The sequence below is a fragment of the Gymnogyps californianus genome, chromosome 28 (assembly GCF_018139145.2).
Source record: "Gymnogyps californianus isolate 813 chromosome 28, ASM1813914v2, whole genome shotgun sequence".
Taxonomy (NCBI): Eukaryota; Metazoa; Chordata; class Aves; order Accipitriformes; family Cathartidae; genus Gymnogyps; species Gymnogyps californianus.
This window is the reverse complement of record NC_059498.1, coordinates 2,128,059-2,152,656: the sequence shown is the minus strand read 5'-3', so window position 1 is coordinate 2,152,656 and position 24,598 is coordinate 2,128,059. Positions and strand designations below refer to the sequence as shown.

Below are 24,598 nucleotides of genomic sequence, written 5' to 3'. Positions count from 1 at the left end.
TGTTTCCAGTCTGGCTCATCTCCTGCCTATGTGAGCAGGCTAAGCTTGTGCTGATCAGCTTTTGCTCTTGGTGCAGTGCTGTATCTGCACTACTTAGCTGCAGAACTTCTGGACAAGCAGACTGATCTCTGGCCAGGCCAATGCATGGGCAAAGCACACACACACACACGTGTCTCCAGCTATCTTTGTGGCCTCATTTTCCTGTTGGGCTACTTGGAAGACTGCATCACATTAATGGAGATCTGTTTTGTTTGGTGTTTAGATGGATCCCGAGTATCGGGTGAAAAAATTCTTGGCTCTTCTGAGAGAAGAAGGAACGTAAGTACTTTTATTTTAAAGCATTGTTTCAAATTCTCTTCTCTGCTCAGAAACAAGCATCTCTTTGAGGGGAAACTGCAGTGTAGTATATCTGATCTCATTGTTGGCCCCTCCTATATTTACAGAACTGTATATCAGATCAGTTCTCCTTACAGCTACATGCCGGGTTTTTTGGGAGCGGGTAGGTCCTGAAGACTTTTTGAGAACCTGCATGCCTGAATTCTCTGCTTTTCTTAATTTACCTGTGACTTTAAAATTTAAATGAGATATTGGACCACAGTTTAGCTTTCTAAATTTTTAACTAAAGGAAAAAATTGGTCCTTTTTTTTTTTTAAGTTTTTAACTAAAGTAAATCAGAAGAGATTCTGCTAGAGTTAAAATCTAGCTGTTTATCTAAAATCTGGAACTTTGATTTCTTGTATTTCTCCTGTCTGAGAGAAGGATGTCCTACTGTTTCCCCTGTAGGTGTCACAGGGAATAGTTGAGCCCAGTCTTGACAGTGGCATCTCCTAGAAAATGACTTTCTAATACGTGTAGGGCAGTACCTGTGCTGGGGCAACTCACAACAGTATCTATCCTGGCTACATGTGAGTGTGTTCCAGTGTGTGCTTGATGCTTTTATACATGTGCATGCTTTCTTGATGGATTTGGCTTCTTTTGCAAGAGTTCCTTCCCTAGACTGAAGGTGGACCAAGTGCAAGATCAACAGCTGGAAAAGTGACCAACCTGGAGAATATACACTGGGATCTTTACTCTTCTGTGTTCAACACACTGGACAAAGTGAAATGCTTCCCTGTTTCCAAGAACCCAATGTGGAATCTGCATGTTTAGTGCAATACAGTATCTTTATTCTTCGTCTTTAATATACTGATGTCATGTGGAAGTGTCTTCTAGAACACTGTGCTTCTGTCTCTGTGCAGGCGAGGCTGCGTTCTCATTTGATTTTAGCATGGGGGAAATGTCCTATAAGTTTTGAAGCTAACACTCACTTGTGTCCAGCATCCAGTTGCTACGATAGGAAAGAAATCCTGACTTCTAATAAAACCTGACAGTCTGTGGTGAAGGCATATTAAAGTACTACTCTGTCTTATCCTGATCTGATGAATGCTTTCTTGTTATGTCATCCTATGCCTCATTGAACATTGAACCAGGCTGATAACCTAAAGACAGTGCCCACAATAATTCAGCTCCAGAATTGCCTAGATGCTAATACCTGCTTTCTTTTATATCCAGGTATTTTGTGGCCTGATGAGAGAGGCTGGCTAGTGGCATTAGGGTCTGGAAGAAGGCAGGGAAGTATGTTGATCAGAGTAGAGGAAAATTCCAAATCCAGTATTTAAGGCATCAAAGCTTGTTGTTAATTCAACAACAGTTTTAGAGATGCTGGTTCCAGCCTGAGAGCTCTTCATGAGTGCAATGTAAATGGCAGCTTTGGTGTTAGCCAGCCTCATTATATCCCATTTTTCTGCCATGTTACCAAAGGTTGAAATTCCTCCTTAGAGATAGAGAGGAAGCCAAGCTCTGCAGATGCACGAGATATGTATTGCCATGTTTTTGCACTGAAATAAAGGAATGTATCAAACTTTGCTAGGTGGTCCTTCCCCAATAGTCATCTCGCATCAATGAGATGCTGTCGATGACTGCGTGAGGCTACTCCCCCTGGTTCTTTGGCTCCACACGTTTAGTAAGGTTCATGGAATATACCTCAATTTGGTGGGGCATGAAATCAAAGCCATTTATGAGATCTTAGTGTAGCTTCCTAAACTTGACCAGACACGCTGCTAAGGGCTAGCAGCTTGTACCCAAAGTGGTGTTCCCAGGGAAAGAGGGTGCTTCACATTCCTTCAGGCCCAAAGGTGAAGGTACTGTAGTCCTTAGTGCATACTTACAGCAGTCGGAGTACTTTAGTCACTCCACTCTGGTTTCTTTTCCTTTGGCAGTGCTGTTGTATTGTGATGACATTGTGAGTCCCAGTGGTTATTATTCCCTCTCATTTTGTGTACGATCTTGTGAATTTATTTGTTCCTTTCTTTCCTCTGCTAGTCCTAGTGACAGCAGCACACATTAACTTATATTTCAGAGTAAATGATGTAAACCTTATTGTGTCTTTGTCCAGAACTATACTGATGAATAAATATCTGGTTTAATTGCACATTCAATGGATTCAATAAAAAGCACAACTACTTGTGATGATCTGGGAGACGTCTGTGTCTTTGCTGCTAGTGGAACAGAGGTGTATATATAGAGTGCTGATGTATGGCATGAAGATAGCAAAGCTATTCCCAGGCTGCTGGTAGCCAGAGGGATGCTCAGTTTGTACCTAAGCATGGATGGATTGAATATATCCCCAGCCTGGATAGCTTGACCTCAGGTAGTCTTAAAGGAGTTGGCTGAGAAAACCTCTGGTCCAACCCATTCTAGAGTTTTCTGGACCTTGCAGTGCTGAGGAAGCCCCAAGATGTACACGTGTGTGTGTGTGAGTTAGGTGTGTCACACTTGAAGAAGGCCATGTTGGAAAACCAGGGCAAACCGTTGGGTGTGACATCCCACCCATTCCAACCTATTCTGAGATCTCCATCCAAGATGTTTCTTGCGGGTGGCAGAAGAGAATGACTCCTGACAGAATGACTTCCCACCACATTTTCTCTGTGACACACTGCCTGGGCAAGAATGGATTTATAGTGAGAATTATATTGCTTTAAACAGTAAGGGCCAAATTCTTTATCCCCTTCCTTACCCTGTTGCTGTTTTTTCCTGAACCTTCCAGAAATGTAACTGTCTCTAAAATTGAGTTGTTAACCAAAGACAAATATATTTCAAAGTGTTGGGATGAGTTTTATGGGGACGGAGTGCTGTGGAGAAAGGCTTGGGACGATGGGCAGACATACAGATAGCTTCCACTCATAAAGCTGTTAAGCTCAAAACACTCCATGAGGCTGGACTTCTCGGCTGCCTGATTTGTTAGCAACACATCACTGGTGTTTGGGTAACTTTGAAGGCATCACTGCTGCCATCCAGCAGGAGATGGCACTGGCAGAAGCATGCTGTCTGCAACATGGTGCAGTGAAATGGAGTTAGTCATTGTTCTTGCACAAGCGGCACGATGTTTCAGGCAGCGCTCTACAAGATGGCAGATGTCATTGCTTTGTGTGTAAATTGGGGATCAGTGTAGGAATATGGAATGATTTTTTTTTCTTTTTTTACCCTTCAGATAGGTATATTTGAGGCCAGTGCTGTGGAAAATTGTGTGCACTTAAAAGCATCATTAATGTATGGGAGATGTTGCAGAAACGCCCGCAAAATTATTCATGGACAGGAGAAGATGTTTTTATATGAGCAAATTTGGATCTCAGTCTGTCCAAACCATCAAAAAGTGATTCAATGGCAGCCTGCAAGTACATTGGTGGGGGGAGAATATGAAGTCTGAAGCCTGTTTTAATCCAGTAATCTCGTGTTGCATGCCATGTGAGATGGCACTCTATAAATAAAAATCTCAGCGTTCAGCTGTAAAATCTCCTACATTTGCTACATTTTACCATCATCGTCTTGCGTTCATATGACTGTCACTGTGCATAAGTAGCTGGATGATGAACCACCGCTCCTGTAGATGTCATTCAGCAGGACTTAAAGGACCTTCAGAGGCAAACCACACAAGCTCGCAAGTGCATATTTTTGGTTTTTTACCTTCTCTTTAATGACGTACCACAAAAAAATGCAAGTTGAAATATATTTTTCTCCAAATATATATATTTATATAATATATAATCTTAGTTAACTCAAGTATATACATTGTATAATAAATAATGCTTATAAAAAGAGAAATTTTCTGAATATAAAATAAAAAAAAAATCGACCTCTACAACTTTATACAAAACTTTGGATAAAGCAGATTGATGGAAAAAGATCTTCCATTCAGTGCTAGAATACCTGGCTACAGTAAAATAATTACAAGGCAATAAATGTTCTATTTAATATTAAATACCTTTTCTTGATTAAAAAAACAAACGAACAAACAAAAAAGGGATTTTGTTTAAAGTCAGGTACTTGGAGTCTTTCGAGACACAGAATTTAATATATAGTTTTAAATAATGCATATCAGAAGACAGTTTATTTCTGAATCGGGGAGGTTCCTTAGAGCTCTCCTGTGATCTTTAATTTTAGAAAGCTAATGCTTCTCAGGCTGCGTGAATCCAGGAGCTCTTCATTGTGCTCTACAGAGGAGGGACCGAGAATTTTGCTCTGATTCTCTCCAGCCACAGGTTTGAGTGACAGGGCCATGTTCCGTGCTCCGCATGAGGGGTCTTTCACCCATTTTATTGCTCTTTGCAGTACCGTGTACTGCTCTTTCCCATGGACAAAGGAGCGAGTAGAGTAGAAGACACAGCCTTAATGGTTTAGATGTATTTCTTTGTTAAATCACTGATGCATGAGAAGTGGTACTGGAACATGGTTATTGGTCCTCATCATCTGTGGAGGAGCCCACCAGGACAGAGATAATATTTATTTTTTTAATTTCGAGGGTCAATACGCCATGAAAACGCAAGCCCAAAATGAGGGGGCGTGTGGTCAAGGAGGGGGATGTGGCCTGGGGAGCAGGTGGAGGGACGAATGCTGGTTCTTCTGCACTGAGGTGGGTCATGGGATGTGTGTGGCCGCACCTGGGGCCCAAATCCCTGCTAATGGTACGGAGCCTCTGTGCTCGATGTGGACCCCTCATGAACGAATTGCTGATAACTCAAGAAATCCTATGGGAAGGAAAGGGTCTGCCTGGCATTGTGCTGTCGGATAAAGGTCTCCCTTCCCCGTCTGCCCTTGCCTCTCTTTTGCTGGACGAAGTGGTTTGAACAAGTCTGTGATGGGGGAAAGCTGACGAGAAGGCTTGGACAGAAATTTCTTCTTGCCATGGCTACTGTCTCCCCATCCATTACTGATGCTCAGAGCTGGTGTAGCAGCTCGCCTGGCGGGTACCCTGTCCCCAGAGAGATGCTCTGAGCTCGCTCTGGGATATAAAGTCATATTAGGGAACACTTAGTAAGTAGGTGCATCAACTGGGTGGATCTGCCTAGATCCTTAAAAATCTCTCTTGGGCAGCTGCATGGCGCGGAGGCTGCTGGAGTAGTGATGCATCCCCGTGTAAGAGGTGGCAGCCCCACAATGTGTGCTCTGCTCTTATCCTGGGCCAAATGCCAGAGATCAGCTCTGGGCTCTGGTTTCCTGCCATCCTCCTCAGGGGGATTGCAGGAGATGATTTGGGGCTGTGGGGAGTAGAGAGGGCAAAGGGGAGGTGAAAGGAGAGACTGGCTGTAAGGCTCTGTTCACATGCTCAAACAGATTTGTTTCTCCAACATCATCTCCTCGGAGCAGGTGTGGGGAGTTGGCTCCTTTCCTCCTCCTCACTGTGTCTGCTGAGACCAGGATGGCCGTGCCAGCAGGCAGGGGAGCCTATATTTGCTCAGCTTTTGCTGTGTAAAATTCATTTCCACCTGAAACTCCCCATATTGGCATCTACATGGGCCAGACCTCCAAAGGAGGACAGAGCTGGAAGCTCTGTGCATGCTGTGTCAGCAGCACACTGACTGGTGTGGCCGTGCCTCGCTTGGACCTCTGCTGTCCCTCTGTCACGCCAAACAGCCCAAGAGAAGTCAGCAGATCAGTGGTCTAATGTGTCTGCAGCGCCAGGTCTAGCCTTGGACCACCTTGTGTGGGTGAGATGCCGAGAGCCTTCTCTGCAGCGCTGGTGCTGGCTGTGTGAGGGTGTCTGCCCTGACCAAGGGCATTAGGGTTTTTTTATGCCATCCTCTGAAGTGTGAGGCCACCATGTCGGGGCTGATCACAGGGTTGACGGACCCCTTTGGCCCTGCTCTGGAGCAACCTCCCATCAGTTGGAGACCTACCTATGTTTACTTGCAGGTGTGGACATCGTAGACGCGTATGCACTCCTGGCAGCTCACGTAGCAGCACCAGTGGAAGATGCAGTGACACTTCTCCTTCCGTTTCTCAGTCCTGGTGTTGTGGCCACGACCGCAGCACAGCAGGTCGCAGCCATCAATCCCGTGGGAGGTGACATTGCATGTTCTGTCCCTCGTCCCAAAGGAGCCCGTCTCTGGGTTGGGCTCGCAAAAATTGGGGGAGTTCTCGTAGTAGACCAGATCCCGCTCCGTTGGTGGCTTGAAAAGAGCATACTTGGCCCTAAGAGTTTCTACCCATCCCCGAGATTCTCGGTGCTTTTCAACCACCATCTCGGAGGCGCTGTCATATTTATCCTTCAGGTAGTCACCAATTGCCCGGAAATCAGGCTGGGCCCACCAGCAGGTCTTGACCTCGCAGCTTCCCGAGAGACCGTGGCACTTGCACTTCAGGTGCATGTGATCCAGGATGGTCTGTCCAGGGGAGAGAAAACAAGGTGGTCAGCAGCGGCTTATGAAGCCCAGCATTTGCTTTCAGTCACCTACTTTTGCTACCTGGATTTAAATGTCTGATCTGCGCTTGGTCTGGAAAGCGTAGGCTAGTTGTAAATGCATGGGAGCTTTGGCGTGTGGCAGAAACATCTCTAGACGGAGATGTTGCACTAAAAAAGCATGACTGAGATGGGCATTAGAGATCTAATCATCTATCCAATCCAGCCTAATCCAATCTAATCCCAAGGTCCGATCCTTTCAATGGGGTCCTCCCTGTCATGTGTGTGTGGACAATCAGAGCCCAGAGAAGTTGAGGGTTGAGGGTGTCTCTGACACATGTGGATGGAGACTGATCCCCTTGTTCTAGCTTTGCTAACAACCCTTCATTTTATGCCCTGAGGCTGACAGTTTGCACTAGGAAGTAAATGAAATTGTGAATCTAAGGACATGATGCTCTCTCTTCCCCAGAAACCTCCTTTGTGTGGAGCAAATTAATCACTGGTTTTTGTTAAAATTACTAGAGTTTGGGTTTTTTTTACAGGAAGCTGTCAGTTGTTAACACAAGTTAGAAATTCAAGCTTCTGCCCTTCTACCTCTGCCTGCTGCAGTATGGAAAAGCGATATCTAGTGTTTGCTTCAAGCACTGTTTGAAAGGTCTCAGTGTAACATGATTAAAGTGTGCTGGGTTTGCAAATGACCTAGAGCAGGCAGTGGCCCAGGTACCTGCTGACAGCAAGAACAGAATAGAATATTTCAGTTGGAAGGGACTGGCAACCATCATCTAGTCCAACAAATCACTGGGTGGGACGATGTTACAACGGGGAGCATGCAGGAAGGAGTAGCTTGAGAGGAAAGTCCTCTTCACCATTGACCTGGGGTCTTGGGTGGTTGAGTTGGGTTTCTACACACTGCCTTGGGAGACGTTTGCGCTGGAAGCAAGGCATGTTTTAGCTCTTCTTAACCCCCACCCATCTGTTTGGAGAGAGTGGAAATGCTGTGCCCTGGAAAATAATCCTAGAAAGCTCCTGCCCGGGCATTATTGTGGTGCCATTACATCAGGAGGAGCCAGACTGGGCCATCCATGCAGGCGTGGCTGACCAGCTCTGGACCTGCTGAGCACTCACCGTCCTGCCAGCCTCGTTGTTGTGTCTGTTCATGGCTGAGCGGGCGTCCGGCCGGTTCTCTCGGGCATCTGCAAATTCCCGGGACACCAGCACACCGAAGTCAGCATCCTCGCTGCATCCCCCCCATTTCCAGCCATCTCCTGGAGGTCCTTTGTGGTGGGAGTCACAGCCGCAGATCGTGGACGTGCCCTCGGCACAGGAGCGGGTTACAGCGAAGGCCACCCCTGCCGACGCGATGGCATGGACAAAGGCAGACTCTCGCGTGGCTGGGAGTAAACAGAGTCCATGGGATTATCAGTCAACGTAACACTTTTGTTTTCCTTCCCAACCTCCTTCAGCATCATCTAAATCTCATTAAAAAGGAAAAAGTTATTTTATTAATTTTTTAATGAACATTTTCTGAATCAGGTGCTGCTGGCATCGCCTTTTGAAGCACGCAAGCAGGAGTAGGTGGGAGAGAAGTATCACTCCAGCTCTGTGTATCACAAGTGCAGCATTTCCCCCAAATACAACGGGTGCAGGATTTGATCCAGCACGGGTGCCGATGGGTGCACAAAACATCAGTAAGAGCTTGAGGGGTCTCAGAACAGAGTTGCTGGAGTAGTTCCTGGTCTGGAAACCCAGAGAGGGAGTCCATGCCTGGAGTTAGTCCAAGGGGAGGTGAAGAAGCTCATATGCGTGCTGAAATGGGGAAAGGTTTCAGATGATACAGGACAGACAATGGCAGAACAAAGGCTAAGAGCTAGTAATTACTGTTAAATGCATCTAGACTAAACAACATGTGACTTTACAGCAATGGAATAAAACCAGCTGAGGGTGTGAAGATAACCTTGAAGCTGCTCGTTAATTACTGAACAATCCTGGAGGAAATCAAAGTAGATGAAACTCGAGCCTCTTCTTTGACTCTGTAACTGTTGGCATGCTCCAGGTACACAGTTGCAGTGAATGAATTTTGGCAGGCTCAAAGGAGCAAAGCTGGAGAAAGTCCTGAAAGCATTGAATGCTGAAGAAAGGGTGAAATAAATTGCCCAGGATGCCTAGGCGGACTGGGAGCTGGGACCAGGAGCACATGTGGATCCTCTGTGCTGAGAGAGAGAAAATGTTTCAGCAGAACAAAGATACCTGCGCAGGAGGTGGGGACAAAACAGAAAATCCACATGAAGATGAAGGTGCGATGGATTTGCTGAACTGGAGCATCTCTGTCCATCGCCTCTTCCACCTGTGACCATGGCAGGGCAGCTTTCAAGCCCTCCCCTTCCCTGGTCATTCTGTGGGGCCCTGACCTGGACTTTGAACAGCAGCAGCCAAAATGCATGTGGGTATGGGGAAGCCATCAGAAGCCATAAAGATGTTTACATTGGCTGGATGTTATAGCCAGCTGGGTCTGAGAAGGACAAGGCCAAGCAGGATGGGTGGGAAACCAGACCAGCTGCCTGCTGTGTGCCCGGAGCCTCCAAGCTCACCTCAAGTGTCTGAAGCCAGGGAGCTGCTGTTCTTCGTCATGAACCAAAACCTCTCCAGCAGCCCTGCACGCTGCAGTACCCTCTGCCTGAGCATCGTGGCCCTTCCTTGCTCAGTGGTGTTTGTCGTAAACACAAAGAACATCTTATTCAGGATGGGTTCTGGATAGAAATGACCAAAGCCCAGTATTGAAGCGCACACCTGAGATGGCAGCGTGGGTGGCTGTTCTGAATAGCACACCCAAAGCAGCAGCTGATGTGGAGCCATCAAGACACATTTTGTTGGCCTGCTAGTACCAGAGGAAACTTCTGAGATATTAGAAGCACCAAACAACAATACTGTGAGAAAACCCAGAAGACCTAGACGTAGCTTTAGAGGATACAAAAGGAGATGACCTTGTCCACTTAATATGGTGGCGTCTTCCTACCATAAGGTCTGTGAGTTTAATGTCATGTTTTTGGGAGTCTTGCACTCTGTCCATGAGTGGACAATACACTGTCAAATTGAAAGGGTATTTCCTGCAATATATATCTTGGTATGTTAACTCTGCAGGAGGCTGTTGAAGAAGTTGTGACATGCTCTGAACTGAGCTGGTCTTTTCGCTGGTGCTCCGACTGATGGCTCTTCCACTGGTTTGAAAGCAGGACAATGGCTAACTTTGAATTTTCAACCCAGATTAAAGCCCAGCCAATTTATATCCTTTGTTCCTGTGCTCACATTGACTTTCATCTTCAAGTAGCTGTTAATGGCCCCTGTATTTACTTCATGGTGCTTGCAGAGAGCAAAACTTCCATTTTACTGTGCTCAGAGAGCCGTATTTGTTAAGTCTTTCCATAAAATGTTGTCCATTACACTCATCAGCCTGGCTGCCCCTCTCTGCATCTGTTCCTGGGTTTGATTCCTCTCTCCAGAAGGGTGAACAGAAGCAAACGCTCCCTTCCAGCTGAGGATTGACTGGGGCTGAAGGAGAGCAAGTCCTACCACAGCTCAGAACAGCTCAGAGATATCTCCTGCATTAGGACACAGACTGGCAAGCCCCCTGTGTGTTTCCCAGCTCAGCACACTGACAGAGACTTTGGTCTCTGGACTTGAAGTCTGGGTTCTTGCAGTAGTGACCTGGCTGTTCAGCTACAGAGCTCTGCTCAGGATGTTTTTAAAGCTTTCTTGTGTTTTTTAAATTTTTTTTTTTATACAGCAGACAGTGTTGTACTATTCCTACTCATTTTGAAATCAACAGGAGCTTGACCGTTGACTTCAATAAGGCTGTACTAAATACAGGCTTTCCCAAGCACAGTCAAAATAATATCTCAGTCTCAACTTTCTCCTTGGGGACATCTTTTGGTTGAGAGCCTCTCTGGTATGCCAGTCTGCATAAGTACAGCACCCTGGTGAATGACACTGGAGTGCTTTAACCCTATGTGCCATCTTACAAAGATAAAGACTTTAGGTCTCTAAATTCAGAGTAGATGTTGGAGTCAGTCCAACCTCATGGCCAATGTGCAGGAGACCAGGGAGGTGCTGCAGGCAGGTGGTCAGGGGCCGCGGTGTCTGGGGTACCATTGCTGGTGGACGGTGCCCCTGGGTGTGCTGCAGGAGGTGTTTCCAGCTGCCTCATGGGTGTAGCTTGACTAAATGATCAGGGCAGTCATCAGTGTATGTGGGACAAAGCCAGAATTTTCTGCTGGCTCAGACCAACGACGACCTTGGAGACCATCCCCTTCTTCCAGAGCAGGAGCCATGAACCGTCTTCTCAGCTGCCCCATCCATCCCTCACCTGCTCTTGCCTTGTGCCCTGGGGAGGTCTTCACTGCACCATGTCTTACTCCTTGGCCTGCAAGTCTTCTCTGCGGAGGTGGGGTCTAGCTTCCAAAAATCAGGAATCTCAAACTGAGCTAATTTCACCTTGTGCAGGCAATTGAAAGAGGCAGCTTGTGGGTGTTTACCAGAATATGTGTGTGGAAACGCACATCTCTCCTCTGCTGCAGCATGGGGAACTCAGATTTAGATGCCAAATGTGATCCTAAACCAGGGCTGCTCAATCCTGTCTTTGCTGGTAAGACCGTGCTGTGGTTTTCACTTTTTTTTTATTTCAAACTCTTCCCTCCTTGTCCTTCCCACCTTTGATATGCCAGCAGAGATCCAGCCTCTGCCTACTGAGGTTTTCCTTAGGTATCTTTCACCAACCACTTATATTGGGACCACTGGGGGCTACAGGCCACCAGTTGAAGATCACTGCTCCAACTGGAGTGTTTCAGCCTGACAAAGGCTATTTGGGTGGCCTATGATCTAAAGCAGATCAGATTAGAGGAGCTAGCGAGCCCTTCTGGCCTCAGACCAGGACAGCTTGGGGGCAGAGGGGGAGGACACGAGCCACTCTCCTTGCTGACGTGCCTTCGCTTTCCATCCTGGGGAGGGGTGAAAAAGTGATGGGCACGGGATGGAGAGTTGCTCCATGTTTTGTAAGTCTGTAAGTCCCTGTACAGAGCGCGGATGCTGGGATGGGACCCAAGCCAGGGCTGGCGCCGCTGCGGCCGGGCAGAGGCGCGATGCAAGCTGCCCCAGGGGGCTGCACCCCTCTCACAGCTGCCCCCCAGCATCCCCCGCGCCCCCGCGTCTGCCCGGCGAGCTCTCCGCACGATGCCGGGGCGGGGGGGAGCGAGCTGCAAACACAAACGCCTCGCCTTGAAATTCTCCCCTGGGTCTGGGCGAGGAGCTGGGAGAATTTCCCAGAGATGAAATGCGGGAGCAGCGTTCCCAGAACCAGGGGAGGGGTTGGCGAGGGAGGATTAGAGCCGTCTTGACAGTGCACCACTGCGACTGTCTCCCAGCCAGGCCCGTTACCTGCTGGGACACTCAATTTGCCATTGTTCCCGCGGTGTCACACTGTATTACCAGCATAATGCAGAATGTTTCCGCCGGCCAGCGTACCCACGGCACAGAGCACTGGCATTCCCCAGGAGCACCTCGTAGCAACGGGGCAATGTTCCCCTGTCCTGCCGTCACCCTCCAATCCCGCCAGCCCGGCTGGGAAATCCCTATTGATGGCGCTCCCCAGCCCCCCGCCACCGGATCAGAATGGCTAAAGGGCGTGTGAATGCTGCAGCAATTTGAAACGACTGCAGCGCTGGGATGGTATCGCTCGCCCTGCCTCACAGTAGGGGAGGAAGCTTAGCTCTTTCTCATCGGTATAAGCTTATTTTTCTCTCTCCCTCTCTCCTTTCCCTCCCCCTCCCTTTAAGCTGTTGAGTTTATATCAAGACGGCCCCTGATCCCACACACCTCTGTTTAGATGCAAATGACTGCAAGTGTCATGGCTGAGAAAAGCCATGGGTTATCTTGGTGCGGCTCTGCCTTTTCACAGCTCGTGTCAGGGGCTTAGCCGAACACACAAGGACCCCCAAAGGCAGCCTGGGCCCAGCTGCCTTTTCTGCACCTGGCCCTGCTGCCGCTACGCTCCTCGCAGCCACGCACGATGAGATGCTGCCCTGGCCAGCGCCGCCAGCAAGAAGCTTGAGCCCGACCAGGGTTGAGGAGGACCTTTCTGGAGAGCCGGTGGCATCTTCCTGGAGAAGGAGAGTGAGCAAAGGGCAGCTGCGGTGCGAGGAGGCAGGGGAAGAGCGGTTCCCCTGTCACTCAAGACGTGGGGAAATGTATGAGCTTGCTAAGGCTCCTGCCAAACTCACTCCTGCAGATCCAGTCCCGCCTGTGGCTCAGAGACCTCTTCTCTGTCCCAGGAGTCAGTCTCCAGATGCCTGTGGGGCTTTCCTGCCTCGTGCACTCACAACCACCTCTTTCTGGGCACTGTGCTTTAACCAAAATCACGGACTTTATCGCTAACCCAGAGAATGGCAATTGCTTGACCTCCCAGAGCAGCAGCAAGTCACCTGGCTGTAGGCTCAACCTTGGCTTTGAGGCAGGACTTGGCTGGAAGAGACATTGTCTTTTTAATAAAAATGGACCTTATTTTAAAAAGAAAAGGGAGGGAGAAGAGAGAGGGGGGAAAGCAGGTTTTTCTTCCCTCCTTGTCCCAGACTGCACACCTGCAGTATAAATCATCTCAGGGAATTTGCTTGTAAAAACATGATCTTACCCCACATTCAGGGGTTGCTTTTTGGTTTTTTTTTCATAGCCCAGGTTAGAAAAAAAGACATGCAAAAAAAAAACTTTCAGGAAGATAATCAGCGGCCCTAGGAAACCAAAGCCTTGCCAGCTATGGCTGCCACACGTTTTTTGGCAAAAGCCTCATGAGTCTGAATTTCGAGTAGGGGACATGGGAGGAAATCAAGTCGGTCAAGGCAGAGCCTTAGCCAGGGTCAGTGTTCAGCAGCTCCCAAATGGGAGCACTTCAGTCCCCCAGGGGTTTCGCTGTGCTGTATTTGCTGTTTACTGCTTTGCAGTGAATTTGAAGCCATGCAAGAGACTGCGAAAGGAGAGATCAGAGTCGTACAGTGAAGCTGGGAAGACAAGTGAGATGGGGATGTGATGGGAGGCTGTGGGAAGACCTGAGGGCAGGAATCCCTTGGGTGATTTCAGGGAGGGATGCCCTGTGGTCCCACACTGACACCAGTGCTCGAAGTCTGGATGATGTGCCCAGAAGGAGCAACCAAGAAAGGCTTGAACACGTGTGCCACGAGAGGGTCTGCACAGCTGAACCACTGCAAACGGCTCCGTCGTTTTCCCACACTACATTGCTCTTCAGACTGAGCTCTTCTTGAATGGAAGCAACCATGATTAACATATTTGCAGCTCCTTTAAAATGAAATTATCCTCAATTTCTTTTCAGGCTGTATTAGAAATGATTTTCCATGCTATTGTAGTGAGAACTACACCTTTGAAGTTTTTTCCAAAATAGCTTCAATCTACCTAAGGGAGTAGTAGATGAGATTAACCTGAGTGTTGCTCTTTGATACTTAGAGGTGATTCCATCCAGGTAGTTATCATAGCTTAAATACTGGCTATTTTGGACTTAGTATTTAATGCCTATTGGCCTAATGCACAGTGCAAACTGCAATAGTGATTGTCATCTTAGTTTGAGTCTTGCTTTTAATGATTCTTAGTTTGTGGGGTTACACCCCTCTGTGTGTCCTGGAAGTCAACAACAAGGGAACACAGCAATAGCTGCCACTGATGCTCAGGGCTCAGCCAGACATAAAAAATGCAGCTGGTGATGATCGTGGATCTCAGTTGCAGGTTATGGGCTCAAAACTCTTGATTTCTGTTGTTGCTGCATCTAAGGAAGATGGGAAAACAGCCTGGGAGAAGGCGATGCTATAAAGGCAACAAAAGTGTCCAGCAACCCTATGCACAGCCCCCTTGGCAGTGATGAGCAGTGTTAGTCCCCAGATTCCTCACAGCTAACGAGATCTATCAGAGCAGGACAAAAGCCTTTTTATTACCAACGTTATCTCTTCCTTCAGCTGAGAAAGCAGTGGCTGAAAAGGTTATGTTTTTCTCTGCGAGTACTCATGCTGCAAACTTTGGGAATTGCAAAGGCTTTCCTAGTGTTACTCATTGCTACATAGATGAAATGAATCCCATCCCATCTCTGCTCATTAATTTTCAAGGCAGCAGTGAAAAGACATTAGCACATTTAAAAAATGTAAATAATAACCACAATCAAATGGGTTGGACTTTGATGTATTGTTATTTGTAGATGATACTGTTTATTTTTAACTGTTCTACTTACAGGTTAGTGAGACACAAGAATAAATACATTTTTCAAGCTAACTGCCTGGCAGTACTGTCTAGGAGACTATTGATGCATCATGGTTTGATTGGGAAAGCTGTATAACAAATGTGCTCAATAATTTTTCTCCATCTGTCAGAAGAGTTTCAGAGCTATGGGTGATATTTTACTTTGTCAGCTTGGAGTGCACGGAAATGTTGAGGCATGTCCACACATGACGTTTTGCTCTAGTCCCTGCAGCCGGAAGAATCTTAAAATATTCTTCATATATTCAAAGTTCAGTTTGCTTATTACGGGGAGGATGGTTCAAATCCAATTTTTAAGTGCTTTCATGCTGACAGAAATGGTGGTGAGAGATTTTCAGTGCCTGAATGCTATAACAGTTCTTTCATAACGTGTTTAAAATTTTTATGATAGTTTTTTATGATAGTTTTTAAGAAAATTAAAACTTTCTGATCTTGTAAGTGCTGAAGTTCAGGACATGCTTTTATTAGGCAGCAAGTTATAGTATGGCAAGCCTTGATGACAAGTTATTTGATAGTAAATAAAGCAGTTACCCCAAAATACACCCTGGCAAAACAGAGGGGAACTGTGTTTCATGGTCCCTATTAGCACTCTGAGACTTTACAATCCAGATTTCTGCAGAGAATTGCACTTTAACCCAAATGAGTAATTTTCACTGAAATATACTACTGACGTTTCAGGAAACTGTGCCATTGTTAGAAGGATGAAGCTTGAAAAAAATATCATGAACTTTGTATATGCAGAATATTATAGCTTTGTAAGAAAGATTCACCAGGAGATATGCACGCTCCAGGAAACTATTGGGAAATAGTCTAATGTCCTAGCTTTCAATTGTAATTTCTCTAATTTCTTAAAGGCCATACCATAAGATTCCCATTTACAAAGCATCACTGGAAAGAAGAATTTCTTCTCAATAAACAGACTTCATTGGACTGCAGAGACTCAGTGCGTGTCAATACCAATGAAGCTAAGCTTCAGAAATGGTTTTAGTTGCATTTATGAAGCTGTGAAACCAAGATGTTATCTGTGGACATCCCTTCGGCTGAACTCAGCATGGAGTGAACAAAATCCATGGGACGGGATGGACAGAAGGGGAGTTTTTTATCCACCATTTGGTTCAGTTTCATGGGAATGCTTTTTAATCTAAGGTCTTGGTTTGCTAACTGGACATCTGAGATGTGGGATAGGTTATCTGCCACCAAAGTCCTCCAGCACCCTCCTTTCAGGCCATATTTGGCTGCAGGCTAGTGGTACAGGTGCCCAGCTGTCTTGGGGCCCAACATGTCACTTTTCTCAGTGTAATGCACAGGCTGTGACCTCATTGGGAATCCCAACTTTATCATGCCTCATTAACGTGCTTCCAGTGTGCCTGATCCGTGGCAGTGGGTCTAGAAAGGTGGCCTTTCAGGAGGAGGTGATGAAGAGGAGCAAACGTGTGTTTGGAGAGAGGAGAGGGAAAATACATTTATTGTCCCTCTTTTTGTTCCCAGCCCTGACCGTTTTGGGTTCACCTGTGAAAAGATATGTTGAAATCCCAGCTAAGCCTGATCAGGACCACGGATTTCAACCATGGCTTCTCACTGGCAGGGAAATTTCTGCCCACTGGCCTCCTGGGGTAGACAGTTGTGTTGGGTTTGTGTAGCAAGGGAGGGGCTACAGGGGTGGCTCCTGTCAGAAGCTGCTAGAAGCTTCCCTGGCTCCAAGTCAGACCCGCCTCTGGCCAAGGCCGAGCCCATCAGCGATGGTGGTAGTGCCTCTGTGACAGCATATTTAAGAAGGGGAAAAGACTGCTGAGAGTAAGAGGGTGGAGAAAGAAGGTGGAGGAAGAAGAAGAAAAAGGGGAGCTACAGTGAAGAGGGGAGTAGGATGTGAGAGAAACAACCATGCAGACACCGAGGTCAGTGAAGAAGAAGAGGGAGGAGGTGTGCCGGAGCAGAGGTTGCCCTGCATCCCGTGGTGAGATGGCAGGCTGTCCCCCTGCAGCCCATGGAGGTCCACGGTGGAGCAGAGATTCCCCTGCAGCCCGTGGAGGACCCCACGCTGGGAGCAGGTGGCGGGGCCCGGAGAAGGCCGTGACTCCGTGGGAAAGCCCACGCGGGAGCAGTTTGCGGAGGACTGCATGGAAAGGACGTGCGTTGGAGAAACTCATGGAGGGCTGGCCCCCGTGAGAGGGACCCCACGCTGGAGCAGGGGAAGAGTGTGAAGAGTCCTCCCCCTGTGGAAGGAGCGGCAGAGACAACGTGTGATGAACTGACCGCAACCCCCATTCCCGTTCCCCTGCGCTGCTGGGGGGGAGGAGGCAGAGGAATCGGGAGCAAAGCTGAGCCCGGGAAGAAGGGAGGGGTGGGGGGAAGGTGTGTTTTTAAGATATGGTTCTATTTCTCATCATCCTACTCTGATTTGATTGGTAACAAATTAAATTGGTTTATTTTTCCCCAAAACCGAGTCTGTTTTGCCTGTGACCATAATGGGTGAGTGATCCCTCCCTGGCCTTGTCTCGACCCATGAGCTTCTTGTTGTATTTTCTCCTCCCCATCCCACCGGGGGGGAGGAGTGAGCAAGTGGCTGCGTGGTGCTTTGTTGCTGGCTGGTCTTAAACCATGACAACAGCGCATGCTTCAAAGGGCCTGCCTTGATCCCAAAGAACTTGACCACAACCCCTCTCCTTGGCTTTTCCCCTGGGTCTGTTGGACCCTGTTGTTTGGAAGCGCTACACGCCCTGGGCAGGGAGGATGGAGCCCACGATTCCAGAACATGTGAGCGTGCATGCGGCTAGACCTTCCCCTTCCTGTACTTTATCCTACCTGGCCCTACTGAGAGCTCCTGGGACGGGAACAGACCCTTCCCTCATTACCCGTTCCGATGTAACACACAAAAAAAATGGAAAAAAGAAATTGGAGAAATTAGGGGTGAAAGCTAGGACATCAGACTCTTTCCCCAATGTGTTCCCAGTAGGTTATTCATGGCGTGTCCAAAAGCCAAGTGGAGATGTGACAGCTCTACCCACCCTGGCAAACCCGTTCCCCACAAACCCCCGGCTTCGCTGTTTACCTTTGTCCAGGACCGGCCCGAAGATGGCCAGGCTGTCGTCGATGGTGGTGCAGTTCCAGCGGCGGCCCCGGAACTGGTGCTGGCACTCCTGGATGCCCAGCTTCACCCCCTCAGCCACGCTGGGCATGATCTCAATGTAGTTGCGGCAGAAGCGGAGCTGCTTGGGGACGAGGCCGGGGATGGAGCCGCAGAGGATGGGCTGGGACCCCAGGGAGCTGTACTGCTGACCTAGTGCAAGGGACCTGCAAGGGACAGAGGACAGTGTGAGGGCTGGGAAACCAGCTGGCACTAATAGTACTGCCCCCCCCACCATCCCCAGGGGGAATTTGATAGGCCAAGGTGAACCAATAGTTCAGGGAGACAAAGTACTGAAAACCAGATATTTCCTAAGAAAACAAGAGACTTCCTACTGAATAGCACTGATGTGAAAAGGGCTTTCACACCTGAAGACACCCTGGTCCTTTGTGGGCACAGAGGGAGGGACTCGGCTCTCTACATGGAGGCAACTAGAGCCACTCAGTGTACTCCCAAGTATCTGAGACATCCCCATAGGGCTGTTGCATCTGACAAAGGACCTGCAAGGAGCTATATCCAGGGCAGCAACACCTGGAGGCTGGGGAATACCCTGGGGTGTCTCAGCTGTCAGGACACACTGATGTGAGAGCTTCTGAATTGTGGCCAAGGTGGGAAGTGTCCTGTCCAATGCCAAGTTCATCAGCAGAGGGATCGCCATTTACTGGGGAGGGGCTGCTCTGGGGTCAGGCATGTCAGTGCCACGCGTCCCAGGCTGTCTTGACACCTGTGCAGGTGGTCCCAGCAGAGACTGAACCACCACGGTTCCAACCTGATGGACATCAGCCTCTAGCTGCAGCTGTGAGGCAGGCAGGTGTGCTGGTACATGGTGAAGGTGCTGGAGGGCAGATTTGAGAGGACCTTTTCCTACCGGTCCAAGGACCTGCCAATTGCCCAGCATTAAATATGTGGGTCAAATTGCTTCTTTGGCCAGAAATTGTCACTGAAGGGTGAAGACACATATTTGCTTAAAGAAGCACTGAGATACCTGCTCTTACACACAAACAAGGATAGTCCTACAGCTACTGCCTTGCTTAGGATCCAGACCATCCTGCAGTGTCCCTCCAGAACACATGGTCAAATCTGTGAATGAGCAGCAGGTTCCGTAACGGAGCAGACGTGATGAACTCAATTGCTTCCAGTGCAGAAACCTCACAGTCCAGATACCAGCATAGGCAAATATTAAAGAGCTTTGACTTAGTATGTCCATATTTCGCTGGTACTGGGGAGTCCACAGTCGGACACAGGACTCGAGATGAGGTCTCACCAGTGCTGAGTAGAAGGGAAGGATCTTCACTCTCTACCTGCTGGCAATGCTTTTCCTTGTGCAGCCCTAATGGCTTGCTTTGCTGCAATGGCACATTGCTGCTTCATGTTCAAACTTTTGTCCACCAGCACCCCCAGGTCTTTTTCTGTATGCTGCTTTGTAGCTGGTGGGCCCCCAGCCTTTACGGGTGCACGGGGTTGTTTCTCCCCAGGTTATTTCTCCCCAGGTCCCTTGGTTGAATTGCATGACGTTCCTGTCTGCCCATTGCCCAGCCTTTAGAGGTCCCTTTAAATGGCAGCTCAATCATCTGGGTTATCAACCACTTCTCCCAGTTTTGTTGTGTTTTTCCCTAACCCACCTGCCCACACCTGAAGATTGTGTGTGAGCTAATCAATCATTTTGTAGTCCTTAGTTAAGTCAGGTCAGGAGAGACCTCAGGAGGTCTTTAGTCCAGCCTCCTGCTCAGAACAGGGCCAGTTTCCAAGTTAGATTAGGTTTCTCAGGGCCTTGTCCTTCTACAATTTGAAAACCTCCAAGGGCAGAGATGCCACCGCTTTATGAGACCTGTGGTTGACCATCCTTGTCCTGAACTGCTCATCCAGCCTGGAGTCTCAGGCTGAATGCTGAGCTGACACCAGTTGGTTGAATTAATTGCACATCAATGATTTTAGGATGTAAAGGGAATCCCAGGGTACCTGCTCAGGAGAGACGTCTCTGCTGAAGACACTGAACGAGAAGACCTGACTCCCACCCTGGCTGGGAAGCGCATGCCTCTAATCCCTGCCCAAGTGCTGTCTTCTGCCACAGTTCCCTGCTCAGCCCTGTTTCTGCTACACCTCTCTGCCCACCTACCCAGCAGTGGGGCAGCTGCCCGAGACTTCAGGACCGTAGCACTTCATGCAATGTTTTGACTCCATCTCCCACACCCTTGGATTGGACACACAGAAGAGGGGCAACCAGATATGGTTGGGAGGCAACACAGCGCAACGGGCAGCGCACCAGGACTGGTTCCCAGAGCTGCTTTGTGCTTCCAGCTCCCACCAAGTGCAATCTGATGAGGGGGAGCTCAGCACCGCTGGGAAGACTGGTCAGCTCCAAGCAACAGTTGTGAACAACCTTAACTTCATTCTCCATCCAGCAAGGCCAGTAACACGGTGAACAGGCAGGAGAGCGTGTTGCATTTCTCCAGACACCCACTCTCGCAGACAGATTCCAGTCGCAGGGGGGTGGCATGCTGTGAGATGCTTTCTCCTGCCTGGGTTTGCACAGTGGTGGAAGTGAAGTTCATATTCAGTGTCAGAGTTTACAAGGATGTGCCTGCAGCAGCAGCAGTTTCTCACAGCAGTGGTGGTGGAGGGTTGGCCTGGTGTGCTGGCCATGAGCTCCACACCATGTCCTGCATGCAGGTTAATTCTGCTGTAGCTCACCGGTGTAAAACCTGGCCCAATTTTTTATCTGGATGAGCAGTTTGATCCCTCAGGGAGCCTGCAGAAAGCAGCAGTGGCGCCGAGAGAGTAAGAGCTGGGACTTCCCACAAAGTTCTGGGGAACTCCTGGGAGGACCCATCCTCCCATTCAACCACAGACTTGGTCAAATCCCTTCTTTAAACTCCTGAGCTATGTCACGACAGAATTCCCTGCCTGGAAGGCCTGACTGGAGATGCGCAGTCAGTTTTGGTCCACCTGTTTTGAGGCTGGAGTTGCGATCTGTTGTGTGAGAGAGGCCCCTGGGGAGGGTGGAGGCTGCTCTTGGTTGCACGTGGTCACACACCCAGCTGGTGAAGCTGCTCACCCACATACAGGAATCCACCTGCTTTTGATGACCTGTTCCAAGCTTTCCCACCTTTTCCTTTTCTGCCTCTTTCACAAGGTCTTCATCATTCCTAAGTGTCTGCTCTTAATTTTCCTTGTTGATGATTACTGAGAGCACCTTCTCTCCAGTGATCACCTGATTTTCATTTTTGTTCTCATGTCAATGAACTTGTGATTTCCCCACTGCTGATCCTTCTTAGACAGATATGAAAAATCTTGTTCCTCTTGGCCCATCATCCCCGTCTCCCCAGAAGTCCTGGGAAGGCACACAGGTCAGGGCGCTGTGGCTAAGGTGCTGAAGCCCTGCTCTGACCTCCTGGGTCCCATGGACTGATGAATTCTTTATATAGTGGCTGAGATGCGAAGATGAAACAAAACCTATTTGAAATCCAGATCTGAGATCCCAGGGGCACATCTTGGCTCTGTGTGGCTCTAACACAGAAATCACAAGAGCTCATGGGGAGGAAGCAAATACATTAGGAGAGGAAGTATCACAGGGTGAATTTGTGATAGATGGAGGACATGGACAATTTTTAAAGCACAAACCACAACTCCAAGGCTGGCAACTGCAGGAGTGACAGACCCCACACTTCCCTGTCTTTCTTTCAATGCTAGCGTCCTTCCTTGCTGCCTGAGCCTATGTTTCTCTAGCTCCCATCACATCAAAGGGAAATAGCCGTTTCGTACCCCTGCTCCACTGCCCCCAGCTTTACCCGCAGAAGGTGACAGCATTTTCCCAGCACCAACTCGCAACCCAGATGTTTTGCACGCTCAAGGGCAGGAGCCATAAAAGCCAAACAGCTCTGCCTGGCTGGGAGACTCCCTTTCATCGCTGCGTGTACAAGTGTGAGCGGACAGATGTGCACATAAAGGTAGGCTTTTGTGTGTGTGTGTGTGAGTGCAGTGCACAACACAAGGAGCATGACTGCCTATGGCAAACGCACGGGAAATCCCTTTTCTCTTTCTCTGCTTAATCCCTTAAATCTCTCAGGAGTCCCGACACTGTCTGTCAGGCCAGTGACTCCTTTTGTTCCCATCTGATAGTGCTAGACATAGCAGAGCCATGGATCCAGCAGTCTCGAGTTGACTCTCCGTGGTTCCCATTGGTCTGGAATGAGCTTTTGAAGCCCTGGGAGAAAATTTCTGGGATGTGCTGCTAAGGGAGTGTTTTCTAGCTGTAAACTCAGCAGCTGAAAGCAGATGAATCTGAAGAGCAATTCTTCTTTTTTCCCACTGTATCAAGGACACCACCAGCCCTGTGGCCAGCTGGGCAGGAAAGCGCTGGGCTGTAGAGCTGCATGTGTCCAAGGATGCGTCTTGTGCCATGGAGCTGGACACTCCCTGCATTGCAACTCTTCCTTGCTCTCCTGATGGATCTCCCATGTAAATGTAGACATGCTTTAGGGATCCTGTACCCCACTGTGCCATTTCCCTTGACAAAGTTGTTAAAAAGAGCTTATATTTTCATCCCTGGAGCCCCCAGCACACCTGGAGATCCCTGCAGAAATACATGGCTGTGAGCATTGCACAGAGGATGCTGCTGGTCGTGATGACTCCAGTGATGGAGGGAGGTTACAGCAACCGCTGTGCCTATGGGACATGTCGGTTAGTAAGTACCACGTGCTGACAGACCCAGACTTCCTTTGGCTCCCTCCTGCCCCGGCGCCAGAGCAGACCTAGGCAAAGAACCAGCTCCCTTCAGGGCTCTGCCGTGTGAGTGCTGGGGGGCCACAACACCGTCACCTTCTCCCCTTGTCTCAGCATCAATTAAATAACAACTCTCTTCCTAAATGTCTTGAGAGCCACGGCTAGCAACACTCCTTGAGGGCTCCAAGGACCTGATAGAAATGAGGCTCTTTTAAACCACGGTATTTCCTCCCACAGCAACTCAGGTCACTGCAGCATAATATTAGAAGGCAAATGTCCGTCCTGCTCGTGCCCTCTAACGTCTTGTCAATGCCCCATATCAATCCCTGCAATTCTTATAAAGCACTGGGAAAACTATGAATCAGCAGGAGAAAACCAGGTCACAGTTCAAGATCTCGTTTGCCACCCACTGTCTTCGAGAAAACCTTTCTCTGCCTGGAGGGTTTTTTATTGTACTATTTTTAGACATATTTGGTGTTTTCCAATTCTGGGCCATGTTCTGCTTAAAATGGACAATTGTACAGGCTGGCATCCCACTGTCTTACAGTGCTGAGTGGCCGTGGGGTGATACATTGAAATGCACATTGGGAGCCAGGAGTTTTCATGCTGGCTCTTTCTCTTTGTTTAGTGCTGTATGAGCCCGTCCCAGCTCCCACCAATTTTGCCCTTTTCCCCTTCCTAGCAGAGGCATCATCACACACTTGCTTTTCAGGTAAGTAAAGGGCTGTGCAAAATCACTGCAAACAGATGTGCATGATGAATACAAACCTTCCAGGAGAGCCAGACCCTGTTTGTTTTGTTATGGTACATTTTGAACTGTCTAGCTCAGCCTGATGCAATACTCAGAGTGTATTTACCAAGTGGCAGACGTTCTTTTTAAGCTCAGAGATCATGAATCTCACCCCAACTTTGACAGAAGTGTCCTTATGCACAAACAAGTGCCTCCAGCTGCTAACTCTGTTCTGCTCTCTGACCTTTGAAGGGGTATTATATCTGGTATAATATTTGTATCTTTTAATTCTTGTAATTTGCTGACTGCATCCCTTTGTGAACAGGGTAAGACACAAATTCTTGGGTTTGTCTGAAGATCGAGAGCAGCAAGAGGGAAATTTTTGCAAGTAAAAACATGCAATATATATGCACATATGAGCTTGAGAAATGCCAGGTCTTGACTGAATATGGAGAACAGACAAAAAGATGACAGAATTCAAATAAGGAACATTGCCGTTTACTAGGGAACTGGATAGCTTTAATGAATCCCATGCCTTTGTTCATAAATCACCCACTATTTAATCTCTACTGAACGTGTCTCGAGTTTTGAGCTTTTCTGTGGAGTAGGCACTTGTGCCCCTGGTATGAGATATCGCCGTTAGCACAGACTCTCCACCAAACTTTGCAATCATTGGTGGGCTCTGCAAAACAGACAGGAACTTCATTTTTTTTTAAAAAGACGTTCAACTGCCTAAGCATTAGAGGCCGATCCCCCAAACAAGGGCGAGTCCCATGGGCATGAGCGTGGATGTAGGGTTTTTCTGTATTACCGCCCTGGAAAGTCTCTGTAGACTTTACATACCAGTGTGATGTGACCTCTTGAACAAGAGAATTTTTTTTTCCAGTTGGTGTGTTTGAAAATTAAATAGCGTGTATGAGTTGCATGATCTGCACAAAATTCAGCAGCCCACAAGGCCAGATTCTGTCCAATTAAGATTCTCCCTTAGTCACACCTAAGGGCTAGAAAC

The 24,598-nt window shown here is 48.2% G+C and overlaps 2 protein-coding genes across 3 annotated transcripts in view; one reads left to right on the top strand and one right to left on the bottom strand.

Annotated features, from left to right (window-relative positions):
* NSF (N-ethylmaleimide sensitive factor, vesicle fusing ATPase) overlaps positions 1 to 2,511 on the top strand; it is an 86,333-nt gene extending 83,822 nt beyond the window's left edge. The window contains exons 20-21 of one of the 2 annotated variants that reach the window (XM_050911809.1): positions 263 to 318; positions 997 to 2,511. In XM_050911809.1, the coding sequence (XP_050767766.1) occupies positions 263 to 318; positions 997 to 1,039 (99 nt within the window). In that variant the 3' untranslated portion in view covers positions 1,040 to 2,511. Of the gene's footprint in view, positions 1 to 262; positions 319 to 982 lie in introns of both variants that reach the window. The other variant, XM_050911810.1, reaches the window with a different exon arrangement.
* A 3,707-nt stretch (positions 2,512 to 6,218) lies between these two features.
* WNT3 (Wnt family member 3) overlaps positions 6,219 to 24,598 on the bottom strand; it is a 50,582-nt gene continuing 32,202 nt past the window's right edge. Inside the window, exons 2-4 of the mRNA XM_050911814.1 lie at positions 18,063 to 18,304; positions 7,841 to 8,106; positions 6,219 to 6,698 (exon numbers count right to left, since the gene is read on the bottom strand). Of these exons, the coding sequence (XP_050767771.1) occupies positions 6,219 to 6,698; positions 7,841 to 8,106; positions 18,063 to 18,304 (988 nt within the window). The remainder of the gene's footprint in view (positions 6,699 to 7,840; positions 8,107 to 18,062; positions 18,305 to 24,598) is intronic.